General features: G+C 61.4%; 1 protein-coding gene across 14 annotated transcripts in view; it reads right to left on the bottom strand.

Annotated features, from left to right (window-relative positions):
• Positions 1–374: 374 nt before the first annotated feature.
• PCBP3 (poly(rC) binding protein 3) overlaps positions 375–20239 on the bottom strand; it is a 246681-nt gene continuing 226816 nt past the window's right edge. For 8 of the 14 annotated variants that reach the window (XM_046002832.1, XM_046002831.1, XM_046002841.1 and 5 more), the window contains 6 exons: positions 19471–19512; positions 9331–9409; positions 8547–8606; positions 5586–5638; positions 1997–2166; positions 375–1101 (listed from right to left, as the gene is read on the bottom strand). In XM_046002832.1, the coding sequence (XP_045858788.1) occupies positions 1065–1101; positions 1997–2166; positions 5586–5638; positions 8547–8606; positions 9331–9409; positions 19471–19512 (441 nt within the window). In that variant the 3' untranslated portion in view covers positions 375–1064. The remainder of the gene's footprint in view (positions 1102–1996; positions 2167–5585; positions 5639–8546; positions 8607–9330; positions 9410–19470; positions 19513–20239) is intronic. The other 6 variants (XM_046002838.1, XM_046002842.1, XM_046002839.1 and 3 more) reach the window with 3 other exon arrangements.

The following is a 20239-nucleotide window of genomic DNA, read 5'->3' as shown; positions in this document are numbered from 1 at the left end:
ACAGAGGCTTTCCAGTCAAGCACAGGTGAGCAGGCAGCCGTGCGGGGACCGGGCCGTGCGGGGACCGGGCCGTGCGGGGACCGGGCCGTGGCCACACTCCCACCGGTCAGCGGCCTGGCCAGCGTGCGGGGCCGGCCTCCAGCACACAGCGGCGGTGAGGGGAGAGGCGCGTTCTCCTCATCAGAAACAGGACTCCCGTTATTGTCATCTTAGGCAGTTTTGCAAAAGCAACACTAGAATGACCTTGCAAGTCAGACGTTTAAGAAGGGTGTGGAGGGGACGAGACCCTAACCCGTGAGACCGGCGTGTGCGGCCGTGTGCGTGCGGCCGTGTGCGAACACGAGCCAGTGGTGCTGGGGGCGCAGCAGCAGCCGGAGCCAGAGAGGGCAGCGCACAACATTTATTGAACTCCAACGTGGTGCAGAGGTGCTTCCTGGCCAGCCCCCCGGAAGATGCCTGGGGGTCCCCGTGTGCGTCCCCAGCACGTGACAGACAATTCAGTGAAGTCCGGACTCCAGCACCCCGACCTCGCCGGCACCCTGGCCCAGGACCCTGTCTTCCATTCTCCCTCCCCTGCCCCCGCTGCAGACCTGCGTGGACACGGGGGCCGAGTGACAGGCTTGCGGGGGCGGGCAGAGTCAGAGGGTGTGCTGAGTGGGACCGAACCCGCTCAAAGCAACCACCGTTCCAGACGTCTAGGACAGACGGCTTGTGGGAAGTGCCGTCAGAACGTCAAACTAATTCTTCAACAGGAACACGGACACTAAGGGGCAGTATTTCTAAAACGTCACAGATGGGAGCGCCCCAGAGCGTTTGAAAGAACGAACACCGCATGCCAATGCACGAACACACGAGCGTAAAGGAACTGCGAGAGAAGGGTCAGGGACAGAGCCCGAGCGGACAGATATAATACAGATTGCTTGTCGGTGTGCGTCTGTCTACGGCGTAGATAACTCCGTTAATAAAGAAAACCTCTATCTGCGTCTGCGATGAGCGGCGGTGGACGGTCTGTACAGTGTGCAGCCGGCGCAGGCCGGGGTCCACGGAGCGACCGTCGGGCGGGATTACAGCGCACCCATCCCAGTGACCTCAGATGTCAGCCTGGAGAGGACAAGGCACAGGGGAGACAGGTCACAATGTTCTCGTAAAACAGGACCGGAAGCGGACGGCTTGCTCTGTGCATCCTCAGGGCCTTCGCGCCACCCCCCCTCTTGCAGGTCGGAAGTGTGGCTGGGAGGTGGAGGCCAAAGCAGGATGGAGGGAGGAGGCCCCGCTGGACCAGGCTGGCAGGGTCTATCTTCCCTGTCACCACGTCAGGGCTGTGTCACTAATGGCCTGGACAAGCTTTGGCCACCATGACCCTTTTGACAGCAGCTGCTCTGGGAGGGGCGCCAACATCATGCTGCCCATGGCGCGCAGTGGGGGCCGCCTCCCCCGTCCACCCGGCCCCCCCAGAGCCCGGCCTGATGTTCTGAGTTAAAGAGCCGGGTCTGGCCCCGGGGGTGGTCACTCTGTCCTCCGGCACAGCGCTGGGCCGGGAAGCTGGCCTCCCCAGCCCCTGGTGTCCTCTCTGACCCTCCCACAGTGCCCAGATTCGCTGCTCGGCAGGGGGCTGGGTGATGGCCCTGTCTTTACAGCCACGGGGCGTGTGAGGGACCGGTGCAGTGATGTGCTCTCTGAGACTCCATAACCCAATTACCCCACGCGTGTGGCTGACCTCAGGCCGTGCAGCCTCCCTATACGCTCTGGGCTGTGACCAGCTCACCCCCCACCAAGACTCCAGGGTCAGTGGTCAGGTGTGAACGTGCAGAACGGGGGTAGGGCCCCACGCCTGGGTGGAGACTGTCTCTGTCACATCCCACCCCCAAGCCCAGCTGGGAGAGAGAAGCTACCAGAGAGGACCGGGCACGGTCTGGGCTCCCTCGATGGCGAGCCAGTCCCTCTGAGCCTCGAGTCCGGCCAGCGATGCGTTGGACAGGGCCCTGTGAACACTCACCTGGCATTGATGAGGTACTGGGCAAGGCTGATGTTGGCTGGGGTCCCCGTGATGGTGATCTGGCGCTCGGACGACCCTTCTGTGGCATTGGCAATTTTGATCTGAGCTCCAGACATCTGTCGAATTTCATTGATTTTGGTCCCTTGGCGTCCAATTATGCAGCCTATTAGCTAGAAAAAAGGACGGAGGCCTTCCTCAGAGAAGAGCCCCCAGCCCGAGCTGAGCGTGTGCAGAGCCCTGGGGAAGCCCCCGAGGGAGGACAGCCCAGGCTCGGTGCCCACCCCACTCCACACACTCCGCCCTCCCAGAGGGATGCGCGCTGCCCCCCCAGCCCCCCAGGAGGCGGGGCACCAGGTAGCCTTCCCACTGGGGCTGAGGCTGCGGATGCCCGGGCTCTGCCTGCCACAGCGAGTCCAGACAGGTCCCAGAGGGAGAGGCACCTGCCACGCCACCTCCCCTGCTGTGCTTTGGGGACCTGGGAGACGGGAGCGTGCAGGCGTCGGCGCTAGGGCCCTTGTGGCAGTGTCCTTGGGGTGGAGGAATGTTTGTCTGAAGCCAGAGTTTAAAGGTCTCTGCCGCCCGAAACCCATCTGCTGATGAACCTGGTGACCTTTTGAGGACATACGCTCCCTGTGCTTCCCATCGTGTGACCTCCGGCCGCCCTAGGCCATCTGAGGGAACAGGCGGGTCACCAAGAGTCAAGCAGCCGGAAGGGTAAGAGCAGGGCTCCCTGGGACACAGAAGCTGTCACGCACGGGGCTGGACTGCAGCCGAGTTCCAGACCAGCTCTCGGGCAGCCCACCCTGCTGTGTGGGGGCAACTCGGGCCCCGGAGAAGCCTCCACCGAGGCGGCACCTGGCACCTCTCCATGTTCCCCGGGGGCAGAATCGAGTCCCTGCCTGAGCCGGGGCCGCTGAGGTCAGCTCTGAGAGCAGTCACGGAGCAGGGGTGGGGCCAGTTTGGCGGCGTCCAAGTCTGCCTCCCGGGGCCTGGGGGGAGCTGCCTGGCCGAGAGTGTCCGTCGCGCTAGAAGCCCGCTTCTGTCCACACGTCCGAGGGTTAGAGGGAGCCTGGAGCCAGGCGCAGGGTGGCCAGCAGGAAGGAAGCCCATTTACAAACACAGACGCCCCTGGACCTATGCAGCGACAACAGCTCTCGTCCCCGAGGTGACCTCCAGCTTCTCAGCTCTGCTCTCCTCTCCTGGGTGAGGTCAGCTGCCCACTAGACCTTCAGTCTCTGCAGATGCTCAGAAAGCCTCCACCCCGGACCGCCCGTCTCCCCCCACCTCCTGCCCGGCTCCCCAGGCCCCGCCCCAACCCCTCCCACCTGGCCGGGAGGTCTGTGAGGGAGCAGCCACTCTCTGGCCTGGAGCCTCGACTTGTCCTTCTCTGGCAGCAGAGACGTCGTGAGGGCTGCCTTCCGACCCCGCCGGGCAAGGGGCTGCATGGGGGCAGCGGCACTGGTCCCTGCCGGAGAGGGTCCCCGGAGAGGGTCCCCAGAAGATGCCGGCACTAGGGAGGATCCTCACACTTCCCGGGCCTCCCACAGCCTAATCTCCCTTCCAGAAGCTTCCCCTCCAGCGCAAGTGCTGTTTGCCGAGCCTCCTGCAGAACCGGCTTGCTCCCTCCTGCAGGACGCCCTCTGGGGAAGCCGTCTCCTCTCCGGCACGGGGCCCCACGTTCTCACGAGTATCTCGTCCTTTCCATTTCCGGCTGAAATCGTGCTCGTGCCCAGCCCTCCCTTCCTCCCTTGGGCCTCACCCCTGAGGGGCCCTGCGCTGCCCCCCAGCTGGCCTGGGACCCCTGATGCCGCTCCTCACTCCTTACTTACATGTGTGGAACACGACCCTCTTCCAGAAAGAGCTAGTGACAAGCCCGGGCTGACCCCGGCTCTCCTGCTCGCCCCTCGACCTGGCGGCGCGGGGCCCTCCCAGCCCTGCTCTGCGGCCCGTGGGCCACGCGGGCCCATACACTCGGCCTCAGGGGCTCTCCCGCCCCGTGGGCATCCGGCCCACACCCAGCTCTCTCCCACAGGGAGCCCCAACGGAAGCCACAGAGGCGCTTTCAAGCACCGTGGTTCCTCCTCGCTGGTTCAGAGCTGCACCCCAGGGCTCTGTGGGGACACACCTGTCCTACCTCACTCATCCTGTGTGAGGCCTTAGATCTCTGGGTGAATCTGGGGTTGGGACCAGAGACAGGGCCCAAATGTGGGGTGACCACAGGCACAGGGCCTGTGCGGACCCCACTGTGACATCAGCCACAAAACCCAAGGCCAGATGCCACCAGCAGCAGGTCCCACACGGCTGGCGGCCGTGACCCAGCCTGGGTCCCCGTGCTACGGAGCCTACGTGTGGTGGTGCTTACCACACGCCTCTGCCCTCCGGAAGGTCCTGCTGTGCTGCAGGTGCGGGGAGACCCCCCTGCATGACTAGCTCTGGCCAGCGACACAGACGGGCGTCACGGCTGACGCGCGTCTGAACGTGGGCTCTGAGGCACACACGCCTCCCCTGGGGGGCCGGGGAGAGCGCGGGAAAGTCCCCAGCAGTGGCGTCACCAAACCCTCCTCCCAAGAAGGGGGCCTCTTTCTGAGGGACTCCCCGGGAGGGCACGCTGCCCGCTCTCTGAGCCTCAACCCCTTCCTCTTGCTTTCTGGTCGCAGGTCCCTTCGGGAAGGGGGGCTGGGACGGGAGGGTGCCTGTCGTGAGTGGAGCGGTCTCAGTCAAGGTGCAGAGAAGCCCCGTGCGCGCAGCGTGGTCCCTGCTCCTACCATGTGGGTGAAAACTCGGGGGGCTGCCTGTGACCAAGCGGCTCAAGGACTGTCCCGCGGGAAGGCAGGGTCGGGGGCTCCCTTGAGTGGACGCCCGCTCCCGGAGACACAGGAGCGCGTCACCTGCAGCCGGCCGCCTGGGTCCCGAGGAGGGCAGTGTTTCTTGTTTCTTGGGGGTGGGGGAGGTCCCTTCCTCCGGTCCCACGCCTCGCTCCTCTCTGGCCCTGCTGCCCGTCCCTGTCCACACTCAAGACGGGCCACCCCCCTGATGCCACAGCTCTGCGTTTCTCGTAGGGCTTCCTGCCTGGTTGGTGCCAGGGGCAAAGCAGGGAAGGACCTGGAAGGCCTCGGTTCGATGGCAGAAAAGGCCAACTGACACGTGAGCTGAGAAGGCCACGTCCCCCAAGCAGCCGCCTTCCTGTGCGAGCCTGACCTGAGCCGCTGCCCCTCCAGGACACGTGGCCGACACCCACCCTGGTGTCTCGGTTTCAGACGGAGTCCGCGTCCTCAGGATCATCAGGGTCAGAGGACAGGCAGGAAGGGCTGAGCGTGTCGGGGGGGGGTCATAAGGCCACTCTGTCAGCGGAGCCCTGCGCAGGGACAGGCCGTGGCACCCGCACGGGTGTCCTGCTGCAGCAGACCCTCAGAGCGCTCCTGGCCCGCGTGCTCCTCAAGGGCCGCCCCTAAGTCCCCTCGGCTCTCTTCCTGTCTGGTCTCTCGGGAGCGTGACATCGTGTGCCTTTCTGTGGCCGCTGTACCCAGCCGTGGGGAGGGAGGGGAGCGGTCCGGGTGGTCGGGGCTGGCTGAGGGCGCGGCATACTCACATCGTTGGGAATGGTGAGCTCGTGAGTGCTGGCCGGGGGGCTGGCATCCAGACCTGCACACCAAGGGGACAAGGTCAGGTTGACAGCAGGCTGCTCCCATCGTGTCCGCCCCCACTGCCCCCCACTGTCCCCACAGGTGGGGAACACACGTCCTGGGGGCCCAGCTTCTCTCAGAACAAGGACAAAGAGCCTTAGCACGGTGACGCTTCATGTCTTCATCTTGGACACGTGCTGATTTCACTCCTGCACCGCGCCGTGTCATGTCGGGACGCCCTTCACAGACCCTGGGGACTCCATGCTGGGCCAAGTGTGTGTCCTGCGGCCCCTACGCACCCCCAGTGCAGTGCCCCGCCACCCGTCTGTGCCAGCAGAGCCACGGGTCCCGCACGGCAACCCCACGGCCCTGCACTGCAGCCCCGCAGCCCTGCACCACGGCCCTGCCCTGTGGCCCTGCACCACGGCCCTGCAGCCCCACACTGCCAGTCCCGCCCTGCAGCCCCGCACCTTAGCATGGCAGCCCGGCAGCCCCGCAGCCCCGCAGCGCAGCCCCGCAGCCCTGCACTGCAGCCCCGCAGCCCTGCAGTCTCACATCCCCACGCTGCCAGCCCCGCAGCCCCTCAGGCAGCCCTCTTGCCCCCACAGAGCCAACGGTCAACCAGTAAGCCACCAGACCCAGTAGAGACGGTGTGCCTCTGTGCAGAAAGGGCAGACACAGGCCTAATGGATCCCCAGGCCCCCAGTTTTTATTGTTACAATCTTAGCTTGGGGCCTAGCAAATCAGAGACAGCTCACAGGACAAGGTCTACTTGTGCTCCCGAAACAGGGACAACAACACGTGCAGGGGGCTACGAGAGGACCAGCGGGCTCCCCTGCCCTCTGCACTCCTGTCTCCTCATCCAGAGGCATCTCGAGCACCAAGTCCAGGCACAGCAGACACCCCGTCCTCCGGGCAGGCCCTGCGTGCGCCTGGAGCCTGCACCCGCAGAACCGCCATCACACCGGCTCACACGGTCAGAGCACCCCGGAGCCTGAGCCCTCTCTTCTCCTCCCTCTGGGTTCCTGCCTCTGCCCTTGTCCCCAGTCCACGCTCCACAGGCCCCGAGAAGCCTAAGGAAACGCAAGTTGGATGCCTTCAAGACTGTGCCAAACCCACCAGCTGGCTGCTGCTTCCGCCGGCGCCCACCCTGCCTCCCTCTGCTCCTGCCACCGGCCTCCCTGCACACCCCGTCCCCTCCCCTCTTCCTGCTTCCACCTCCACGGCACTTGTGTCCCCAACACCAGACGCACTGCAGTCATCAGGCTCTGCCCCGAAAGACCACAAGGGCCCTCCGTGCTGGGGGGGTCCGCTGGCAAATGCTGAATGAACCAATTCACCAGGAACCATCATTCCCTCCTGCGCGGCTAAATCTAGAGTTTCTGTTATCTTCTTTTCAGAGAGGTATTTTCAGTACTGTTATCTGATTGTTCAACCGTCTAGCCACGTCCCATAAATAGTGACATGGGAAATGTCATCTACGAGATTTGCTCAGTCTGGGGTGAGCCCGACGGGAACTCCCGCCCGGCCTGCTTGGGGAAGGACAGAGAGCCCAGAGTCCTGTTCGTTCACCTGGTAGACTCTGACCCAGGGGAGGAAAGCGTCAGACTTCTTGTCAGGAGGGCACGGGCATAAACTGCTGGTTCGGAGACACACCCGCTTACGGCTGGCATTCCTGCGTCTGGGGGCCTCGTGCCCAGTGAGCCTCCCTCGTGCGATGCTGATGCCACCCGCGCTGGGACAGGGATCAAGCTTCACCCGCCAGCCCGACTTGCTTTGCGAGCATTGGTGACATCGCCCCTGGTCACCATGCGTCCTACTCGCACAGCCGCTGTGCTGGGACATACGCGTGTGTGCGCGCTCTCCCTGCGGGCCCCATGGGGCCTCGGGGCGGGAGGTCATCACAGGGATGCCTTAAAGAGGCCAAGGGCACACACGTCCACATCCTTGAGGCCTGCAGGCGGTGCTGGGGAAGCCGGGGCAGGGCTGGTGGGTGGCTGGGGGAGTGGGGGTTCTGTGTCCTGGGCAAGCCAGGCCCCTAGGTCCCCAGCTGTCCCCGGGAGACCACCGCTGGGTGGGAAGTCACGGATAAACTCCGGAGGGCTCCCAGGCATGTGCGTGTCGGCACCTAGATAACCTTGTAAGGGTTGATGCCCGTTTCCGCGACCAAATATGTCCTATACGTTTTTCTCTAATTTTCATTCATTAAATTCTGCGTCTGCTGCATCGAGCGCTGCACTGAGACGGAACCCACGTGGGGCGTGTCAGGGTCGGCATCTCGGCACAGGGCGCACCGCTAGGCTCTGGGGTCAACATTGAGGGGTGACAGCCGGCGCCTGCTGGGGGCTCTGACCCCAAGGGGGATGGAAGAGCAGGCAACGCCCCCCCGAGGGAACCGACTCTGCCCTGCCACAAGGCTCCAGCAGGGTCACTGCCCAGCCCCCCCACCCCCCTGCTCCCCACTGGACCATGGGATCAGCCGACGGGAGCCTGCCCTGCGCCAGCCGAGGGGATGTTAGTGCAACCAGAGGGGCATGGACACACCTGGCTGCGGGTGCTCTGCTCCCTGACCGTGTGCGTCTCCTACAAAACACACTCCACAAAGCACAGGTCGGGTCGGTTCTGCACCACGGGCCTCCCGCACTGCGCCGCCACCCTGGGGCCCTCCTGACAGGCGGCTGCGCTCTGAGCACCTTCGGAGCCTGGGACCTGCCATGGCCTCCCAGGAGCAGCAGCCAGGGCGGACCCACGGGCCGGCCACACGGGCTGTGTGCCCTGATGGCGCTGAGGCGCTCACCGTCCCGGCGGCAGCCGTAACCAGGCCTCCTGGCCCCTCCCCCTACCAGGTCGGTGAGCAGGAGCCCGAGTGGGTCGGATGCCCGCCTTCTGGGCCTGCCCTCTCTCCGCCTAGTGTGCTCGTGTTTTACCTGACGACTGGCCCATCAGATTTTGAGCTTCTTCGGAGGAGTGTAAAGGCAGCTTTTCTCCTGGAGAGCAAAAAAGAAACAGATTTAATGTTTTTGCCCTCAAGGAGATAAGCAAGCTCACTTCAACTAGGGAAGCTCGAAATCTGACTGGCGCACGCGCAGCAGACCAGTGCGCCCGGGGTGCGGTCACCTGCACGGCGGCCGAGGCCACACCCCGCCCTTACCAGGGAGGAAGGGACGTGTGGCTGGCCGGACGCGGCCGAGTGGAGGCCCACCCCCACCCTTGTGCCAAGTGGGGTGCCAACAGGGACGGTGCCCTGGGTGGGGGCTGGCTCATCTCCGTTCTCCCTGGGGCAGGGCTGGGTGCCGGCCTGGGCAGGTATCGCTCCAGGGCTGTGCACTGGCCTCCCACGGGAGGGCACCCCCGTCTGCCTGTCTGAGCTCCTGCTCCTGGGAGAGCGCAGGCTTCAGGGCTGCAAACGGATCTGTTCTGCACAAGGGCCCCCAGGACGCCTGGGTGCAGCGGAGAGCAGGCAAGGACCCTCGAGGGGACAGATGTCCCTTCACAAGGCCCTCGCGAGGTGACGAGCCTACCGCAGGACACACAGACAGACCTCCCGCCCGGCCCCCTGCGACATGCCCACTGCTGCGCGTCTACATTGCAGCCTTGGCCCCCGCAGCTACAACGGTACCTGCTCTGCTCGCCGCCCTGAGAAACGACCGTTCGGAAAGAGAGTCCCCAGGTGAGAAGAGAGGAGGTCAGAGAGGGCAGCTGGGTACGTACCGGGGAAAGCGGGGTTGGTCTGTCCGAGGGGAGGAAAGGGGGTTTGCTGCATGGCCAGCTGGTGGAGCTTGGTCAACTGCTGGGGTGGGAGGGACAGGAGAGCTAAGAAGTTATTGTCATCGAGCACCGGTCACACCGAATCCGAAAGGCAGTAATGGGAATCGAGCACCAGTCACACCGAATCCGAAAGGCAGTAACGGGAATCGAGCACCAGTCACACCGAATCCGAAAGGCAGTAACAGGACGTTGCACAGAGAGAGGGGCCATGCGGACTCATGGCAGACGCACAGCGCAAGGACTTGGCCTGGGAAACCAATGGGCCATGGGGTGGGAGCACCCAGTTCCTTTCCTCTCCGCGGCAGCAGCCCCCAGACCACGTGCGGGCGAGGGAGGCCTGCGGAGGCCACTGGGCCCCTGGGCTCTGCGGGGAGGGTCTGAGAGCCACAGAACAGGACCTGCCAGGCCCCAAGGGGCTTCGAGGTTATGCTGTCCTTACAGAATGCACGCACCTTGTGCCCATGCCCCTTCTGCAAATCTGTCCCTCCACCCAGTCCTGGCTAGGCCTGGACCTCACCGAGCCAGCGCTGCCTCCCCCGCAGGGCCTCCCCAAGCTGGCCTTCCAGGATCACAGAATGTAGTGCCAGAAGGTTCTGTGGGGGGCAGGTGAGCACCTCTAAGAGGCTGCGAGGGCTGTTAGCGTCTCACGTCTCCAAATGGCCCACTCTGTCCCTTTGCCCCCACCGACTGGGCTTTCTTCAGCTGTTTTTATCTGGGCCTTTCTTCCTTCCTTCCTCTCTCCCTTCCTTCCTTTTTTCTCTCTCTCTTTCTTTTCTTTTAAATTAGGCTCCACACCCAGCCCAAGCCTGATGTGGGGCTTGGACTCACGACCCTGAGATCATGACCTGAGCTGAGACCACGAGTCAGACTCTCAACTGACTGAGCCACCCAGGGCGTTCTTAGGTCAAAAACCCAACAGAAGGTAAGATAAGCGTGGTGAGTCCTGGCTATATTTTGGGAACCGAAGGCTGAGTGCCGGACCCGCGGCGGGATGCCCTCAGGCCTCGCTCACCCGCAGGGTCTGCACCGCAGTCTGGGAAATGCACCCGCTCCTAACCTCCTCCTGACAGCAGGCCCGTCCCAAACGTGTCCCAGTGCTGCTCCGGGGCCGGCCCCAGACTCCTGTCCGCAAGCAAGGTCGGGGCCTCCCCAGAGCCCCCTCAGGGTCAGCGGGCGGGGCACTCAGGGAGGAGCTGGTGTCCCCACGGAGACCCAAGTGTGTCAGGGAGGCGGCGCTCCTGCCTGAGGACACACACCCGCGACACTCAGAAGCCTTCACAGATGCGCCTCAGAGCGAGAGAGGAGAGGGTCGCTGAGGGCCGTCAGCAACGTAGCGCCACACAAGCACCAGACCCCCTTCTAGCGTGAGGAGGGCCACGGCCGCCCCGTCCGTCATGCCGCAGGGGTGCAGCAGTGGGCACAGGGGCCCACGGTGGGTCATGCCACTCGGTCCATCTCCTGTCGTTCCCGCAGCGCGAGGTGTGTGGACCCTAGCTGCCGCTGGCAGCCAAGCCGTGACCTCCTGTGGCCTCCTGGTCGGTCTTCGAGGTAAAGCTTTCGCCGTGTGAGCCCGGGACATGAGATAGGCCGCTGTGAACTGACCACACCTGGTCTCTGCTGGCCATCTCCTGCCACATGGCTGTCACAGCGTCTGCTTTTGTCCCTCCCTTGCTGGGCAGAGCGACTGCCTCCAAGTGCAGACTTCTCCCTGTCTCCCGGGGTGCTCCCTGACCTGCGGCACTCGGGGTGGGCCTGCCGGGAGCACCGGCCACCCTGCCTCGGGGAGGCCCCTCTGGGTGCATCTGAGCCGCTCGGGGGTGTGAAGAGCTGGGGTCAGAGTCAGCTGAGGGTCGCTGGTGCGGTGCTGCGGGTCAGGTTTGCACCTAAGGCTGGGGGCTGACCTGGCCCGTGTCAGGTCTGCCCCAGGACCTGACATCACTGAGCACAGTGTGACCTGAGCGGCCACTCGTCGGGGAACCCTGAGGAGGCTGCCAGAAGAGCACACCCAGGAAACACGGTCACGGGGACACGACACCCGCTGGAGTCCCGGGGAGGAGACGGAACACGTGGCCTGCACCTGCTGTGCCCCAGGCAAGACCACCCTACAGGGAAGGGACCTGGAGGGTCAGAGACCCTGCTGCATGGCTCGGGCAGCCTAGCAAAGGCTCCTCTTTAGGCGACAAGTAGGAAAGATGGCGAGTACCCAATAGCATCCTGGGGCACGAGGAACGAGCAGAGGGGGGCACTGCTGGGGGGCTGGATGCACACACCGGCCCCAGGAAGCTGCATTCAGCAGGCACAAGTCCCACAGGTCACCTGGCAGGGGCGTGCTCTGAGCCCAGCTTCGGGCGGAGATAGAACGGGCTAAGGTGACAAGGCGGTGACTCCGGGTTCCTAGGACGGAGCAGAGACCCTGCTTCTGGAGCCAGCATGCGGGAACCCGAAGCAGAGGCCATGCGAGTCGGGCCCAGGGCAGCCCGGCTGTGGGGGGCGGGGCACGACGGGTGCTCTGACGGTCACTCGGATTTCCACGAGAGGCAGCGCTCGGATAGTGGTCTGGAGCATGACCAGCCCCCAAGGGCCCCAGCCCTCGGGCCCAGGTACAGGCCAGCGGGGAGCCTTCGGGTGTCCCTGGGGCTGCGAGCTCTGCTGGCCCGGCTGCTCGGTGCTCCCGTCCCACCACCTCTCCGGGCAGGTGCTTGTACTCCTCCCACGGGCAGGCTCCTTTCCTGTCTGTCTCGGGCCCCCAAGAGCGCCCAGCGCCGTGTTGGTCAGGACCGCCGGGGACAGCAGGGGAGGGTGGGGCCCTGGCGGCGGAACCGGCCTGGGTTAGCTCCAGCACTGAGCCGCTTGGCAGAGCGGGGCTCGTCTGGTCTCCGCTGCCCCCGTGCTGATCTGCACGGTGGGGGCATCCGGCGAGCCAACAGCCGGCCACGCGGTGCTGTCCACGTCCACTGGGGAGCACCACCATCGTGAACCACGGGGGCTTCCCCACCCACCTGTGCACAGCTCATTACCGCGGGTGCTCCCAGGCAGGTAAGCGGGGGGTGCGTCCGGCGGGGCGGCTCCAGAGCCCACGGACACCTGCCGCAGGCCCACAGGGAGGAAGACACCGGAGGCAGGAGCACTTGTGCGAGAAGCCACGGCCGCGGGGAGCTCGGCAGTCCTGGCCCTAAGCTCCGGCTGCTTCTCCTGCAGAAACGGCCTCCCCAGCGGTGACTCTCCCTCTGCCCATGCAGCCAGAATGTCAAGTGACGTCTGTGGGTGACGGGCTGGGCGTGCGGTGCGGCCTGGATAAGCGCCGGGCCAGAGAGCAGGAGGGCAGAGGCGGGTGGACGGTGGAGGTCACGGGCCTCTCTCTATCTTGGTTCTGTCCTGAAGTAGTCAGCACGTCGCCTCCGTGGGATGCCATTTCTGTATTTTTTAATGAAGGAGCAGAAAAAGTGCTAAGGGGATTCCTACTTTTTGAGATATTTTTGCCATTAAAAAATCAGACTCCCAGAACTCACAAGTGTCTCCAAATCACTGGGAGCGAGGGAGAGAGGCAGGGTGGGAGGAAGGGCAAGGCGGAGGGAGGGACAGGTGCGTGAGATGGACAGCTCCCTGCCCCTGCCTTCTCCACCGGATGCTGGAACAGAAAACAGATCCACAATGCAGCGAAGGCTAGAACTCACTGCGCTATCACGAGACGGGCGCGCCGTGCCCCTGCCGCTCGCTGTCGGGAACAGGCCACCGGGCGTGTTTAGGCCGCGTTCATGTCTCCTCTCCTGTGAACTGCTGGTGTCTGTGCCCGTTTTTCCGTTGGGCTGACTTTGGCTGACTCTCCTATTTCAAATACTAATCCTACTTTCATTTGCACATGCCGGGAAGATCTTTTTCCCACTCTCCTTTGCTGTCTTTAGAGAAAGATAATTTTAAAATTTTAATGTAGTCAAATTCATTTATATTTTCTTCACGGTTTGTGCTCATGTTTTGGTTACGAAACCCTTCCCTGACTGGAGAACAGAAAGATCTCTATTTTCTTCAAAGTGCTGTTCTCCTCCCTTGTGTTGAAATTCTTGGCATGTAAGAAGTGCTCAGGTCAATGTCCCCACGTGGATGACCATGGCCACCTGTCCTCGCCCCTGCCATCCACACCGGCAGCTGCCTGGCCAGCGTGGGCAGACCCCGGGCTCTCTGAGTGGTGCGCTGGCCCAGGGTCGCTCCCGGCACCCACCCTCTGTCTCCAGCGGTGTGGCCCTCCAGCCCGTCCCTGCATCTGTCAGGATGGCTCTCCCAACCGTCTATGCTTTTCACTGATGTCTTGATGATTCTTGGCCTTTGTCTTCCACATAAATTTTAAACAGCATGTTAAACCCGTCAGGATTTTGATTGGAATTGTATTACATTTGTACCTTGATTTAGGAAGAATTGACATTTTAAAGCTATTTCATGTTCCTATCCATGAAACTGGTATTCCCTCCCCACCTTTTTTTGCTTTTTGGTCTTCTCTAACTTTCAATAAAGACAATTTCTTTAAAAAGTCATCTCTTAATTATTGATTTCAACTTAATTGCTTTTGGTGAGAGAGTACAACCCACAGGATTCCAGTTTTTGGTGGATGGTGAGTTCTCTTGACGGCGTAATGTGGGACCCTGTTGTGTGCATGTTTCTGGACTGACTTCCATGTTGTGTATCCAACCTCTGTCCATCACAGCAGTCAGGGGCAGGCTCCTACTTGTCAAATTTTAACCTTTTTGATTTGTTGATTTTTCCTTTATATGTATCTGAAGGTACTTTTTAGGTGGATACAAGTTTTGAACTTGTATCTTCTGGTGAACCTTTATCGATACGTAAATGACTAAATGTAGAATTTGCCTTAAAGTCTTGCTTCCCCGCCCAGCTGGTGCTCGTGTTGGTGTGGAGGGTTTCCTGCATTAGTCTCTTCCCAGGAGAGATTCTCCTCTCCTTTCAGTGCTGCTGGGTCTCCGTTCTTTAGAAACAAGCTAGATTTTTTCCATTTTCTTCGTTATTTGTTTTTTTTTTTCCATTTTTCTCTTTTTTAAAGCTGATAGTCTTATTTTTTAACTGGAACATTATTTTTACTTTGATCATAATTACATACATAAGGACTAATTTCTGCCACTTTATTTTATTTTTTACCTCTAAGTGTCCTCACTTTCTAAGGTTTCTTTCGTGGTTTTCATTCTTTCTCTTCTTTTGTACAGACCGGATCCCCCACCCTTCAGCACCTGGGTGGAAGTCACGTGAGTAAACTCTTTTCTGGGGTGGAGGTCACAGAAGTCAAATCCTCTCTGTTAGAGGTCACTTTGACATTTTAACACGTTCATCTTAAGTCTAACCTCCGTACCTGACCGGCAAGAAGTTCGAGTTCCCCCTGGTCCATCTGAAGCACACGTCAGCTGTCTCTGTCCGTTTGTTCTGTTCTGTTAACCCCACGAATTAGGCAGCCTTGACGCAGGCTTGCAGACAACTGCTGCTTTTGTTCACCTGAATGTTTACGCCCTAACGCAGTCACAACCACCAGTATTTCTTGGCCTGTTCTTATGTGGATGAAACAAGTCCCTCTTCCCTGCATCTCTAGTCTTCCCTCCGCGGTCACTGTCCTCCCAAAGGGCGAGGCCTGTCGGTCATGGCTGTGAGTCTGAAAATGCTCGCATTTCGGTCCTTGGAAGGTGCTCGTCAGACAGAAGCTGACATTACTCCGTCACGCCACCCCCTCTGCCTTCTGGGGGGCTGCTGAGATGTCCCCTCGCTCTCACGCTTGCTCCTTGGGAGCATTCCCTTTCTGACTGCTTTGGAGGTTTACTTTAGGTCTTGATGTCACGCGGTTTTAGATACGTATAAAGTGGATTTCTTTCACTCATATTATTTGGGAATTCTTGGGATTCCTGAATGTGAGGCTTGGTTTCTTTTATTAATTCTGAGAAATTCTCAGTGCTTATCTCCGACAATCTTCCCTCCTTCTGTGTGGTGACCTCTTCTTGGGGCTTCGATGGGACGAAAGCAGATTCTGCCTCTGAGGAGGGGCAGGCTGGGAGGAGGAAGACAGGCGGCTAATGGCTCCGCAGGGCAGGGGGTGGACCGAGTGCCCCTGGGGTGGGGGCAGGGAGACAGGGACAGTCTAAGGCAAGCAGGCCTCCTGCTTTTCCCACCTGGGGAGGTCGGGGTCCGGCATGTGGGTCCCTCCCCACGTCTCCGAGCTGCAGGGTCCTGAGGAAGGAGCAGGGCTGAGGTGAGGCCTGGCAGCGGGTGTCCTGGGGGCGCTGGCCATGCTCCCCACCGGTTCCACTGTGAGGGGCCAGGAGCAGCCTCTGCGCCATCACCACGGGGCTCCGGAGGCAGTGACTGGCGGTCATCAGGGAAGTTCCTGCACCCCCAGGGACATGTGAGTGGACAGCTAGGAAACACTTTTCACGCAGGGCCTAAGGTGCCTTTTCCCGCTGATGTCTTCTACTTCTGTTATGACTCCTGCGTTACCGTCTCCAGCTACAGGCTGAAGAACACGCGTCCTGGAGCTCCAGGTCACTGGGCATCGCCGCCGGAAGCCAGTGGCCCTTCTGAAGTGGCTTCTGAAGTGGCCCCTTCCTTGTGTGTAACTGGGGGGCCGTCCTGACCACCACCCTGCCGCCAATGCCGGGCGCAGGTGAAGAGGCAGAGGGGGCAAACCCTTTGTTGCCACCTAAACACCCGGCTTGGTTTCTGTTTGCTTCTTCTGTCCCGTAAAGGAGGGCGTGCCACGGAGAGAGTGACCTGGACCCCCTGAGACCAGCAAAGACGAATCACACATGGGGGCGGTTGGAGGCTACGCGTCCCCCCCGTGTGGTCACGCGGAGTAAGTGAAGAGACACAGCTACTGGGTGGGCAGGAGGACGGGGAAGTGCCCACATCCGAGTCCCTCTCGCGTCCCCGACCTCTGAAGCCGCGCAGACCTGGGCAGGCTGTGTGGAGGTCAGGGGTGGTAGCCCCGGCTCTGGCGGTCTGGCCACGACTGGGCCCATCCTCCCCACACCTGGTGTCCTGGTGCCTTTCCTGGCATGTCCAGGAGGATTCAGGCTAAACAGGTGAGTGGCAGGCACGACCCTGCAGGGAAGCTGGCAAGTCTCCAGGTAGGGTGACCAGAACATACTCGTCAACGCCAGCCACAGAAAGAACACGTATGGTTTAGTTCTGTATAAAGTAACACTCAGCGCTAATGAACATGTTTTCTCACAGTCTGTGATTCGGGTCACAGGCCGCTGGAAAATCCTGTGCTGTGTGTCAGCCACCGTGGCTCAAGCATTTAAACAGCGTTCAGTTGTATTATAAGATAAAGGAGGGCTTCCTACCATTATTCTATCTGCGTTCTACGAACAAAGCCTTTAAAATCCCTACTGAATAATACTAAGCAAGTAAAAGCTGCCTTCCCAGCCGCCATCACCGACGTCACCAGACGGTGGCTTTATTTTTGTTTGGGATGGGACATCAGTAGGACTGTCCAGTCTTCAGCGTCTCGAGCCTGCAAGCCACACCCTTCTCAGGGCTCTTGCTACTGAGTCCCAACAGCTGCCTGGCCCCGGGGGCCAGTCTACACAGCAGAGGGTCCTGCACAGAGAGTCATTTCCTGACGACCATCGAGGATCTTGAGTCTCTGCCAAATGTAATGAGGCAGTTATGCAACAGCAATTATTAGTCAGTTCAACCAACCTGAGAAAAAACCCTGCAAAACAATCCGCTTTTAAGAGATTCTGGGAAAACCACATGGAATGATACAGCAGCCAATTAATACAAAAACCAGCCAGCCGGGCTGAATCCCGCAGCCTCCGGCAGTGCGCGCCCACAGACCCTGGAACTTCAGGCCAGAAACGCTTCTCTGTCAGCTCAGAGGCCGCATGAAACCTCAGGCCGTCGTCGGTGGGCCTGTGGCTCCCGCCTCAACCTCAGAGCTGTTCTCTGGGGTCAACTGAGCTTTACCAGGGGCCAGACCCCTGTTTTTTGAGTTCCTGAGCTTTCAAAAAGCCGACGAGCCAGGTTTCCCAATCTGCTTCTGCACACACGCCTGACTTCTGCGGCGCGAGACCATGCGGCCCCATGTCAGACGAGGGCTGCGCCACCCCAGGGATGAGGCCTGCGACCACCGGGCTTCTGCTCTGATCTCCCAGCAGCCCACTCCGGGCCGTCTGCGAGGAGCCGTGCAGCCCATCATCACGGCGCCCGACCAACCCCCGTGGCCCTTCCACTCTGCATGGCACCCCTGCTCTGGGCACGGGCCCCCTTCTCCCAGGCTCTAACATCGGCACCCCCTCGGTCAGAGTGGGTGGTCACCCAGGTGACGAGTGACGGGGCATCACCTGCCTGGAGCTTCGCTGCCCCTGTCTGCCGTGGGGGGTCCTACAGACCGACCTCCACTGCTCCCTCCGTCTCCTGGGCAATGTGGTCAGCCTGCTCACTGGTATGAGACTTCAAACAGTTTTTAAAATTGGTGGTGATTCTTTTGAGAAGGCCGAGCGGGTTCACACCTTCGCCACCTTCCCCATCCCTGGGGTCTCTAAGAAACTCACAGAATGAAAGCACCCCTGGTAACATGGAACGGGATGTGGGGGTCACCAGCAGAGACAGGCTTTGACATGTGTCCTCAAGGGGGATGTCGAGGCGGCTGTGGGCTCGGGTGGGCAGGCAGGGGACGGGTGTGAGCAGGTGGGCAGAACTCGCGTCACTGCACCGACCGGCTGAATTCAGACAGCTGTGCCCCTGCCCGGTTCCTACCCAGCAAGGAGCTAGGGCCCCCGCAGCACGTTCTGGGCAGGAGGAGGAGGACAGCTTCACGAGTGGGGGTGGCCACGGGCAGACATGGGGACGAGAGACTTAGCATTAAGCTAGTCCCCACCAAAACCCAGGGACCACTGAACGGGGTTGTTCCTGGGGCAGGGAGAGCCTCCCGCTCAGCCGACTCTGCCCTTGAGGGTTTCTTCAAGAGGAGCAGCCTTGGCCGTACCCCTGCTCTCTCTGAGGGGGGCTCCCCGCGATGGCAGCGAGCTCTTCCTCAGCCTCGCTTCGCTCTGGAAGGCCCTTGCCTGCTCGCCTGCACGTCTCACTGCCCACGTCCGTGCCCACCCGGTCAGCGCGCAGGGGTTCGCAGAAGATTCGAGTACCCGTCAGCCTGGCGGCCCTCCCAGATGCGCGTCTCGGGTCACGGAGAATGCAGGCGGGAAATGCTTTCTCGGGAGAGGCATGAAGCTCGGCAAGTGCCAGGCCTCTCCTGGCAGACTCCAGGTGTGTGGCGGCTGCTGGAAACCGCACCAAGGGACCGCTGGCTCGGCCTCCTTGCCCTGGCCTGGTTCCCCTCTTCCCTCCCTCCCTCCGCGACCAGCTCCGCAGGCCCCCGGCCCCCGACGCACGTCTAGATCCCCGTGGAGGGACGGCCTTGGATGGCGCCTGCTGCCCTGTGGTTGCCGCTCACTGTCCCCTCAGTCCCTGCGCCCCTGCATGGTGCACTTTCAGGTGTCCCCATCCTCAACTCTGACACCACACTAAACAGTGACACGCTCGGGGGTGGCTGAGCAGGCCCCGAGGGCGGACCGCACGGCTTCAACACTACGGGGAAAACCAAGGTCCCTCCTGCTGGCTTCTGACCTCGGGTGGGGAGGCCTGGGGGTGCTGCGCGGGTCACGTGGCTCCGGGAAGTGCCGCTTTACTGGACGTTGAAACGTGCTGTCTGGCGTCTCTTAGAGCACCTGTCTGAGAGCCATGTCGCCTGACTTGTCAGGTGGGCGGAGGGCACCCCGTGGTCCCTGCCCGCTGGGGCGAGTGCCCTGGCAAAGCAGCCCTGTGGCCACCGCCCGAGGCCCTGTGCGCAGAGGGAAGCCCCAGAGCGCAGCGGCAGTGAGAGCAATTTGACGTCAGGCCAAGTCCTCCACACGCGCAGAATTAGTGCTAAGAGGTTAAAGGTTATTCAAGGTCATATGGATACGACACAGGTCAGGAACATTGAGAGAACGGTATTAATATTATTGTGTAATATTAATATTAGTAGCGAGTAACAGCAGCATGCAGGGGGTAACGGTAACGAGAAGAGAAAGTCGGGGAGGCAGAGTGGAGACTCACATCTGGGTGGGGGATGGCGTACTGTCCCTGGATCGTGTAGGCCTAGAAACAGAGAGACACCGTCAGCTCAGGAAGCGGCCAGCCGCGCTGTGCCCATCGGTGGCCCTCCCCCGGGGACAAGGACTTTCTCGGGACTGGGACTTCCTAGGAACAGGCCCAAGGCCCCATGGTCAGAGCTTCCTCCCGGAGCGCATCCCCGCCTGCCCCCAGCAGCCCAGGGCACTGGGAGGTGCAGAGAGGGGGGTCTTGGCGCTGAGCCTCACTGGCGCCCACAGGGGTGGCTTGGTCCACTACCAGACGCAGGCGGCCGGGGAGCCACGGCCCCTTCGTGGACGGCCACAGGCATGGATACTGGGCTGTCAGCAGGGAGGGTGAGAAGGCTCCCCACTCCCCGGGGTTCTTAAAAGAAAACCCCAGCCAAGGATGAGATCCTGTTAGAGACGAATTGTTAAGCTTTTGAAACTTCCATCAGCTTTCAGAGTAAATACTTTTACAAAGTATTTATCCCAAGAAAAGCAAACCAAACAACCTTTAAAAGGGGACTCAAAACCAATTTTCTGAAAGCAGATTAAGTAAGAAATGCACCAAATCAGTCACAAGAGGGACCGACCTGTCTTGGGACCTCAGAGGGCCGGGCAGCCATTCTCACAGGGGACTGCACGCGCTCGGCCCCACTCCCTGGGGGCCAGCGTGGGTCCCTGAGGCTTCAGTTTCCAGAGAGATTCCGACCAGCCACGGTACGACTGTGGACCCGTGGCCCGCCCCCCCC

Source organism: Meles meles, chromosome 4, assembly GCF_922984935.1.
Source record: "Meles meles chromosome 4, mMelMel3.1 paternal haplotype, whole genome shotgun sequence".
NCBI classification, from domain to species: domain Eukaryota; kingdom Metazoa; phylum Chordata; class Mammalia; order Carnivora; family Mustelidae; genus Meles; species Meles meles.
The sequence above is the reverse complement of the archived record's forward strand: the minus strand, read 5'-3'. Positions and strand labels throughout refer to the sequence as shown.